This window comes from Lipophrys pholis (assembly GCF_963383615.2).
Source record: "Lipophrys pholis genome assembly, chromosome: 12".
Classification (NCBI taxonomy): Eukaryota; Metazoa; Chordata; class Actinopteri; order Blenniiformes; family Blenniidae; genus Lipophrys; species Lipophrys pholis.
The window spans coordinates 9,927,562-9,938,345 of record NC_137641.1 but is presented as its reverse complement, the minus strand read 5'-3'; the positions used below and the strand labels follow the sequence as shown (position 1 = coordinate 9,938,345).

Sequence of the window (10,784 nt, the reverse complement as noted above, 5' to 3'; positions counted from 1 at the left end):
GACCAGTGAGGACAGGTGAACTTGGACCAGCGAGGACAGGTGAACCTAGACAGGTCTCCAGTCCATCACAGGACAAACACACATAGTCATACAACCATATACACTCAGGCCACATTTACATGTACCCGGGTTTTGACAAAAACTGATATTTCCCCTCCTACCTCTACAAAATATTCTTCATTGACATGGACCCACATATACACCTGGTTCAGAGCTACTATGAGCATGCCCCACCTGTAGGGGGCAGTGTAACAAGAAGCATGAAGCTATGATAGACTACCAGGATCTTGGAAAAAAACACAACATTTTGAATTGTGATGCAAATCTCCTTTAGATGCATGTGGAGACACTGAGTTTTTCTAAATCTCCACTGTGGCCGGAGTTTTCAGGAATCATCGTTTGTGGTGACTCCGAGCTGCGTTATTGTGTAAATGCAAGACAAGACTCAGATGCAGAGAAGAACCACTTTTTTTTAGATACCTGGGTAGGCGTAAACGTGGCCTCACGTTCACACCTCGGGGCAACTTGCGCTGCGGTCCCACCACACATTTTTTGTGCCAGGATGTGGCGGGACGGGACTGGTCCGACATGGTCCCACTGAAAAAGTTGTGAATGGTACGGAAAAACACGTGACCACCGGAACAGATTTTTCGTCACCCCTCCGTTGAGGTACCGAGGAACGGGTCTGTGAGGAGGAGCGACAACGCAGTGACGATTATCACTCTCGACTTGCCCACAATATTTAAATATTGTATCTGTAGTAAACCCTCCCGTTGTTGTTCACATACGCTGCTTTGTGTTCAGAAATGATCAAAAATGTCGGGGTTTGTTAATGTTTATAAATGTTTAGATGTGCTCATATTTGTAACTGACTGAAAATCTAGGAGCTCAAACAAAAAGTTGCTTATTTTGCACTTCTTTTTTTAAGGTTTCTTTCAAAGCATTCTAAAATGCTTTGAAAGTTGGATTGAAGTGTATATATACCTGATATACCTTTTGTTTTCCCTAAACTAACCAACTGTCATTTCAAGTAAACCAGCCCCAAAACATATTCATTTTATAAAAGGTAATAATGAAGCTTCTGCTTGTATTTGTTTACAAGTATGTTAATACAATAGTCTTCTTAAAAAGTGCTCTCTCTTCACTAGCTGTTTAAAAGAACTTTAATATTTTTTATCACTGGGGGGCCTCTCTCAATCTAAAAAAAGGAAAGATTGTTGTCATGTGGTTTATAAGTGCACTTACTTAAATTAAGTTAACTTTGGCTGAACGCAAATTATAATGAAGAGAAGTGATAAATAATATTGTGAAATCACTGAGGTTTGTTGTAAAATCAATTTTGGAGCTTCTGTCTCTTTATTTGTATTTATTAACACCAGTTTCTCTTTAGATGTGCTGGGTTTTTTGTTTTTTTGTTTTTTGGGGGGAATTGTGTAATACGCCACATGTTTATTGTGAAAGATAGTGGAAGTGGATGCGGCTTCTTGTACAGTAAATATGTCTGACTTGATTCTGTTTTTGCTCCGCTGTTACAAAGAAGTCCAGTTGAATATTTTAACCTGATCCTGGTCTGAAAGGCACTCCGGTCTCACGGTCCGTGACTCAGGCTTCAGGCTGCAGTTCCTGGTCCAGAGAGACTAGATGGGGCTTAAAGTCAAGTTAGAACTCTGCCTTTGCTGCAGTGGAACAGCCTGTGTGTCCTGATGGGAACTGGTCCTGTCAGGTCTTACTCAGGGATGGAAACCCACACGGCCTCTGCAGCCGCACCCTTCCTGTTTGATGACACTGCAAACCACAGTAACAGCATGACACGCACACACACACACACACTCATTGGCCATCCACATCGATCTTTGTTGTTTGCAATATTACACTTACACTTACTTCTTTTAAGAGCGTTATAATGTACTTGAGTTTATATTTGACAACAATTTCATTTTATTGCATTATTTATTCATTTATTTATTTATTTACTTATATGAGCAGATTGAGTCCAGTGAAAAATATGCTACTGGTGTTTTTGCTCTCATCAAACACAATTTTACAATGAAATCTTTATACATTTGGTCACTTCTGCATGAATATTTTGGCCAATTTCTGTCTCAAATTTTCACTAAATGATGCAAACCTTTTCATATCATTATGGGAATACTGAGCTACATTTTAAATGATAAAATCACAAATTCTGGAAAAAATATGACACACACTTGGTGTGTTAATAATTGACAAAGGCATTGTTTTCAATATGTTTTCTTTCCATTCTCACTGTGTTAAATGCAGTGAAGACCATACAAAATACAGACTACATCATAAAGTCAGTCTAATTTTAAATTGAACCTTTTCTCATGCCAACTGATTTTAAATGAAGGTCCAGTTTATAGAGATTTGTTTTCTTTTGAATGTCAAATATTTGCGGTCACAGCGAACAAAAAGAACAAACCAGAGTTGAACTTTATTAGAGGTAGAAAAAAACAAAGAAACTAAAGAAAAAACAGACCAAGAACTACCTGTGTGCTCAGATCTGCCCCCTACAGTGAGCCTGAGGTACTGCCTGCTTCACTTCTTACTTTTGAATCAGAGCTGACTACATATTTCACAAACAACACTGATGAAATACACAAATAACTCTCTAGAAAGTGAGGGCTGATAACAAAAGTGTGTCCAAGCAGTGAGGAAGTAAAACACAAGCTCAACTCAAAGAATCAGCCCAGATTATAATTCTAAAGAAGTCAGAGAGGAGGCTCAGCTTCAGCTGCTTCACCTTTTGAACAGGAAATTCACAAATCCAGCAATGCTGACTATAAAAAAAATATAAGAATATATATATAAAAAACTAAAATCATCCAATAATCACATTTATATCACGTGCCATTCATCATATATTCCTATTTATTTTGTCTGACCATTATTGTTTTATATTCTTCTTACCGTTTGACCTAGTTACTCCCACAGTATTAACTTAAATTCTAATTCTGTATGAGTTATTAGCCCTCAGCGATGTGTGACATCTAAGGATTATCATTATATGATTACTCAGGCTAAATGTTTGACTGAAAGAAGCGACTTGTTTTTATTGGCTTGTGCCTGTTATGAAGCTCAACGTTCAAATGAATCACTATGTTTAGATAAGTGAATTAAATTCACTGCAGGCGCTGTAAGATGAAGAACAGAATAGGATAGAATAGAAAATACTTTATTAATCGTAAAGGTAAATTCTTTTAGTCTTGCTCCACATTAATAGAACATTTAGATATCAAATGAGGCAGAATAAAAATTCAGAAATAAATTTTAATATCGAAGGTTTAACAGTGACTGACAGAAGCATGGAAAAAGAAAGGCATTGACAGAGTGCGCGTGCCTGTGTTGCGTGCTACTGTGTGTGCGCGCGGCCGGGTGTGTGGGTGGAGCGGAAGTGTCGGTGCTGTTGGCGGAACAGGCGGAGGCAGAGCATCTCGGAGCGGACAGCACCGACAGGAAGGCCCGGCCCGGATCCTCCGCATCGAACCGGTACGATTCTGTTCTGCCTCGACTGCTTCTACTGGCTTTTATTCTCCCTCCAATGGCTTCTACTGGCTTTTATTCTCCCTCCAATGGCTTCTACTGGCTTCTATTCTTCCTCTAAAACCTTCTATTCTTCCTCTAAAACCTTCTATTCTGCCTATTCTGGCTTCTATTCTTCTTCTGCAAGCTTCTATTCTTCCTCGAATTGGTTTTATTCTTCCTCTACCTGCTTCTATTCCTCCTTCTATTGTCGCTGTTTACGTGGAGACGTGATGTGACGGATCCTGAAGGATCGGACGATCTGCAGCTCATTGCGGCTGAAGCGTGGACACACAATGCGGGGCTGTGCCGGTGCGGTGCGGTGCGGGGCGGGCCCTTACGGCGCGGTGCGGCTCGGTGCGTTGCGCGTGCAGGGCAGCCCGAACCCGGCCTGTCGTCTGGTGCCTCAGCCATCTTCTGCTCCGTCATCTCACCCTCCTCCAGCCGGGAAACACCGCATCCCACCAGACCTGTGTGTGTGTGTGTGTGTGTGTGTGTGCGTGTGTGTGTGTGTGTGTGTTTCATCGGCTGGTTATTACAAGACTAAAAAATCCTTTTAAAATCAAACATCTTCAGCCAATAATGTAAGAGTACATGAATAGGTGCTTATGACCAGTTGTTTTGTTGGGCACCATCTTCATCATGGAGGATCTGCGGGTCTTTAATCAGGTTGTATTAATTCTGCGTGATGCTCAAAGCGTCTGATCCTCTTCCCCTGTTCACATTCTCACAAAAAAAAAAAAAAAACCCATCTACATCCAACTCTGGCCTTCTATGAAAACACATCATGTAGTATTTATTTACCAGACTACTGCAGAGAGGGAAAAGTCATCTTTCTTCAACACATTGTAAACACACAGCCAGAATTAAAAACCCTTCATCCTCTCACATCTCCTCAGTGTCACTGTGTTTGAGGTCAGAGGTCACACGGTATTTCTTAAGGTGTACCTGTGAAGTGAGATTAGCCGCTCTGTTACGCCTGAAGACACTTCACAGTTAATCTGGAGGGAAGTGATGCTGCTAACTGGACTCAAACCAGAGATTAACCTGTAAAAATGTGCTTCAGTTCCTAGAAGAAGACTCGAGGGTTCAGAGAAACGCTGAGTGCGCAGATTGTTGGCAGGTTTCTCAAAGATCAGCAAAATTTCCAATGATAGTTTCCACATGAGAGTCTGTAGGGTGGAGGATCTGTTCTCCAGGAATAACCGCCGTCATTGCTCTGAGATTACAGATTACAGGTGAGGTGTGGCGTAGGAGTGCACCGATACCACTATTTTTCAAAGGAGTACAGTATTAACCTTCAGCTACTCGCTGATACTCAGTATCTCTACATTTACTAATTAAGTGCCTTAAAGCCTCATTTATACTCCGTACAGGAAGGCCCAGGCACTGCAGCGAATTGCTCCTGTTCAGTCCTTTTGATGGATTGTTAACTTAATCCACTCACTTCTCGTGGCAGTGTCTCACCCGACGGCCGCAGAGTGACAGATATTTCCCTTCTCCTGCTGATCATAATCCCACTGAGCCTCCAGATGCTGAGTGAAGATGTTCACGCTGTCCCTGCAGCCTCTGCATGGGGCTAAATCCGCGGGTTGCCGGGTCAGCTTCAGTCAGTGTGTGAACAGGACATGCAGGAAATGTCGACCCGGGACAAGTCTGATCAAAACCTCATTATTAATTAAAAGATTATTCTTCCTGAGAGCAGCGTGCGCCGTCTCGACTGAGAGTTTGACCTCCTGCTGTTTGAAAGCGCCATGATTATTGTAACTGTCCTCAAATAGTATTTGACTTTTTTTATATTCCTCCCAGAAACTCATGAAACGATTCACACTTTCAATGTGATTGATTTATCATAAGCACCATTAATTCTATAACGCCTAATTGTACCCTGAATATCAGCATTGGCAGAAAACTGGAGGTTTGAGTGATTTAGATCCACACAGGAAACTCTGGAGCCACGAGACACCGAAAAACCCACGTTCGGTTTTAGGTCACGTTTACACGTACACGGGGGATTTGAAAAATCTGTGATATTAGGGGTAGGCGGATATTTACCTCACAATTCTTGACGTTCTGTTTTATTTCCAGGATTTTGATTGGCTATCATGGCGTCATGCTTCTCGCTACACTGCCCCCTACAGGTTTGGCATGCTCATAGCAGCTCTGAACCAGGCGTATATGCAGGTCCATGTACGTAAATTAAGATTTTTTATTTTTTTTTTGAAGGGAGAGGGGGGGAAATATCTGTATTTGTAAAAGCCCAGGTACGTGTAAACCTGGCCTTAGTAAGCCTGCAAGCTCATTTCTCAAAATGGCAATACTGGTAATTACTCCGTAATTATTGTCTTTCAAAGGTTCTGTTTTTAGGACTAGGTGAAACAATCCCGATTAAACAACATTCCTGAGATGTCAGTGGTGTCAATGAGTTGAGATGGTTTTGACGCTGTTCCGGTAGATGGTCTAATTGAGTGGAGGGGGGGGGGGGGGGGGGGGGGGGGGGGGGTCAGCATCATTGGGGTTATCAGGTGGCCACCCTCTTTCACTGGTGTTTCGATGATAGGCCCACGACACCTCCAGAGGGCTCATCGGCAACACCCGGCGTCCCGAGTGTGCCCCCCTCTGCTTTCAACCCTTACGTGCTGCGGGTGTTGGTGGCGGTCCAGGTAGTGTCTCGCCTCTTCATCCACAGCCATCGACTTGCTTCTTCTGCTGCACCAAAGGGAAACATACTAATTGGTACTATTGATTCAGTACACTTGATTTAGAGACGGTCAAATGGTTGTTTTCTATGAAAGAAGAGGAATTTCTGTGTTTCCTGTTTGTGGTGGTTCTTGATGTCAGTGCACGCTGTCATCTCAGTCGAGTTCCCGACTGAGCTCTGAAGCTTAGACCTCGTTTACTACGCATGTTACTGCGTCTGTGCAGCAGCAGCGTTCTGCGTTCTGGAGACGGCGCCTTTTCAAAATTGTTCCACCTTGACAGCCATTTTCAACAAATGGTTTTCAGTGGCTCCTCGCATCATCATCATGTAAACAGACACCCAGAAAACAACGGAAGTTTTCCATTTACACTTGAAAAAGTTGTGGTATAACAGGGCCGGAGGGATGGAAGGGTAGATTGATAGATAGATAGTCAGAAAGACAACAAAAGAACAAAAATGAAAATAACAAGTAAATTAGTGACCAGATTGATATTAACACTTACAGTTTGTACACAAGACACTTGTAGTTTCAAAATCTATAGAAGTAGTAAATGTATTAAAAGTCCATATTTGGAGTTTCTCCACATTTCAAGTCATTAGGTGTAATAAACCACATAAGGTGCGCAGACATTCCAGGAAAACGACCCCCCCCCCCCCCCCCCCCCCTCGTCCTCTCAGTGATGAGTTGTATGTCTGATGACCAAGAGGATGAAAGTATAAACTATAGAACCTCTATAGAACCTATAAGAACCTTCTTATAAAGAAGAAATAAGGCTTCACAATAATTGATGAACATGTAATAATGTTTATTATCGTGATAATAATTTTTATTTCATTAATTTAACACATGGATGACGTTAACGCCTTTAATGACAGTCTTTATATTACATATGTTGTTATGACAGGTTTGCGCTTTATTGTGCAGCTTTAGTGGGAAATGATTATCACGAGAAAAGATAAAGGTATAGAAAAAAAAATTCTGTTACAAAAGGCAATCAAACAGATCATCTGTGTCACCACATGGCTTGAAACCTTTTTCTTTCATTAATAATGAAATTTGAGGTAAAAATTATCTCTGTGACAGAACGTTTTTTATTTTATTTCTTTTATTTTAGAGAAGACATCAGAAAACTTTATGAAAACATTTTTAAAACTGAATCATAATGGAGAAATCGATCAAATAAGCGTTAGTACTAAAACTTCAATGAAACGGTTGCAAACTATATAAAAAGACTTAATATCTTTCAATGGAAAACCTTTAACTGGGGAGATAAATGGTGAATGGATTTCAGCCCGTTCAGACCTGGAATTAACATGCGTTTCGGGCGACCCGATCACATGTGGCGAGCCCTGACGCAGGATGTTTACGCTTGTCCATATCGTGTGTTCCGGGCTGACCACTTAAGCCCCTCCAGGCGTGGACGCTGATGTTATCTCTAATTGATTATTTGGGAATCTGGAAAGTTGGAAAGACCGTATAACTCAGACCGGCGCATTCTCGTAAACGAAAACACGGCGCGGACTAATAATGTTTACCTATTACCTGTGACATATTTTCCTGTGCATGCATTTGTGACGGGTGCTGTTCACACTACAAAGCCCCGGTGGTCAGATGCGTCCCGGACCACCTCGGGAAGCGGTCTGAGTGGAAGCGCTTTGGTGCCTGTTCACACTTGTCTTTAGGGCTCGACACTTGTGGTCGGATCACCGGAAACGCATCTTCCCGCCCGGTGTGAACGAGCCCAGAGGCTCTTGACTAGATGAAGAGGTGCAGAAGATGGTGGTGAACGTGTTTTCTTGGTGAAACTGTCCAGAGTGAGAACTGACCGCTGTTTTTTCTCCTCTCGTGTGTCAGGATATGTCTGGAAGGATGGAAATGGACGTCAGTGGCGTTTCCCGGACTCACGTCTCCATTCTTCCGGCGGCAGAGCTCAAAGCCACGCTGAAGCCCGAAGCCGAGCGCCCCCGCTGTGCCAGCACCCCGTGCTCGCCCATCCGAGGCACCGTGGCGGGTTACCAGATCCTCCACATGGACTCCAACTACCTGGTGGGCTTCACCACGGGGGAGGAGCTGCTCAAGCTGGCCCACAAGTGGTCGGAGGCTCCTCCGGAGAAGAGCCCCGTGGCCGAGGCCATGTCCAGCTCGGTGCAGAGCTCCAAGTCCGTGGATCTGGGTATCCACCGGTCCTCGCGCATCTTCAAAGCCAAAGGCCGCTACTACCAGCCCTACGACATCCCGGCCGCCAACGGGCGGCGACGCAGGCGGATGCCCAGCTCCAGTGACCCGGCGCTCAGGTCTGCGGCCCAGAGCGAGGCCGGGAAGGCTCTTCACCCTCCTCTACCTCTCTGCCTGCTCAAAGGGAAACGAGCCCACTCAAAATCTCTGGACTACCTTAATCTGGACAAGATCAGTATCAAAGAGTCCTCGGACACTGAGGTGCTCCAGTACCAGCTGCAGCACCTCACCCTGCGGGGCGAGCGAGTGTTTACCCGGAACAAGACATGAGAGCACGGAGGAGGGCCTTTTTTAGCAGTCTTTCACCCTCCTGGGGATTTAGGTGCTATTTCCAGCTCGGTTCCTTTCTACTCAGATTATAGAGAGTTCTTTAAGAGGACAGTCCCATAATCTTGTTATATTATTACCCGGGGGATTTAACTCGTACTGTACACATAACGTCGTGAGGTTGTTGAGGTTAAAATGTGAATTATATAAACTTAGCAATAACTGGTGGACCTATTTATCGACAGTGTTGTGTGTTTGTACTGTTTCCGAGGACGCACTGACGTGTCGGCTCCCAGCTGACAGAAGCACATATCACATACCGTATCAGCTTTAAAATGCACTGTTGCTCTCAGTCCAGCTCTGCGTCTAACTGCGAGGAGCTCGCTGGATGTCCTGTGGAGTTTTCTGCTGTTGGAGGTTGTGGAGCTGCACAGAACTATCAGATTCACAAGGTAGTACTTTGTTAATGTTGCCTGTTTATTTATTGATTTATTTATTGCTGCTTAATCGAGCGGGATTAGTGTGCTATTTTTTTTTTTTTTATTGAATTTGTTCCTCACATGGAAGGTGAGCAGCAGGCGAGATGTTCAGTGGAGGAGAGGCTGCCGTTTTGGCCTCGTTGACCACGAGTCAGAAACCGTCAACACTCTGAAATATTCTGCTTGTTAATCAAAGTCACACGGGAGACAAACACGACAAACTATTTGAGTATTGAATGTCTTCTATGAACTTGGTGGTGTCGTGGTGAGCTCTCTCACCAACCTGTGTGGCGTTTGCATGTTTTCTCCCAAACAACTCCGCCCTCATTGAATCACAGCCCGGAAGCTTTTACAGACGCCTGGCGTCGGATTGGCTGGACGTCCCCTTCGTCTCTTCACACGTCTCGTTCACAAATCCTCAGCAGATTTTTCTCTCAGATAGAAAAGTCAAAAGATTCAAGTCCATGGGCCCCGACTCTCTGACCAACTGAGATATGGTAGTTAAATGTCTGAACAATATGAAATATTCACAGCTAAAATGTCTCTTTTATCTAAATTGTACTTACAGAAAATTCAGTGAAATAACTTTGTTTTAATGGAATTATACAAATTAATTCTTTTTATCAGGATTTTTAGCACCGACGGAGCTCTCTGTTACCCCCGTCCACCCCACACATAAGTAATCGGATACTTTTCCCGGCAGCACCGTGTTTAATATTCTCAATACAGACATCAGATATGACAATAGCTCTGCATCAGTGTGTTGTCTCGGCCTGTGACTGCAAATCAAATTTGATTCCTCTGCCTTACGTAGGTTGTGTGAATGAATTCTGACCGATTCCACACAACAGCTTGAAAGGAGCCTTTCCCCTTTCAGTCTGCCTGACCGTGGAAATTTCAAAGAGTTGACACAGTTTCCGCTTACTCTAACTTCGTCTGTCACATTATAGGATATTGATAATAACATCGGTTTTAGCTCCATAGGCAATAAATAGCAGCACTTCTTTAACTCTTCACATATAGTACACAGGGATTATGATTCAATTCATCTTCACCTTCAGTAAATTTAGTCCGTAATGTGTGTGATTTAATGAAACTATTTATAGTTTGTTTTTAAGAAATCCTGTTGGGAAAAGCCCCCCGACCCCCCCCCCCCTACACTGAAAACCACTGACTGAAACTGCGAAGGACGAGTGCTTCAGAACAATCAAGACCCCGTGAGTCTGTTTGGATGTTTAAGTTGAGTATTTTACTGTAAATGGAATGCAGCTCGGTTCTCTTCGGGTTCCCTCTGTGGGACCCAGGAGACAGAAACGGGAGGGCGGAGCACCACTGCGGGCTCCTCACTGGTTGTTGTTGGTGAATATAGTTTTAGCTTTGATGCATGGATGTATTGGTACATTGGTTTTTTAAGTGCACAGCAGTCTGCAGGGTGGTGTCTTTTTAAAGCGTGTGTGTGTGTGTGTGTGTGCGTGTGCGTGTGCGTGTGTGTTCCCCTCACGGCTGCGGATGTGATGCGTTCAATGTCTCTCCTGTAGACATCTGACCTCTGCACCTGATT

The 10,784-nt window shown here is 43.6% G+C and overlaps 1 protein-coding gene across 1 annotated transcript; it reads left to right on the top strand.

Moving 5' to 3' along the window:
• Nucleotides 1-3,450: 3,450 nt before the first annotated feature.
• macir (macrophage immunometabolism regulator) lies at nt 3,451-8,877 on the top strand. The gene is made up of 2 exons (XM_080477678.1): nt 3,451-3,507; nt 8,097-8,877. Exon 2 carries the CDS (start codon nt 8,100-8,102, stop codon nt 8,745-8,747), a length of 648 nt encoding a protein of 215 aa, XP_080333804.1. The 5' UTR covers nt 3,451-3,507; nt 8,097-8,099; the 3' UTR covers nt 8,748-8,877.
• Nucleotides 8,878-10,784: the final 1,907 nt, after the last annotated feature.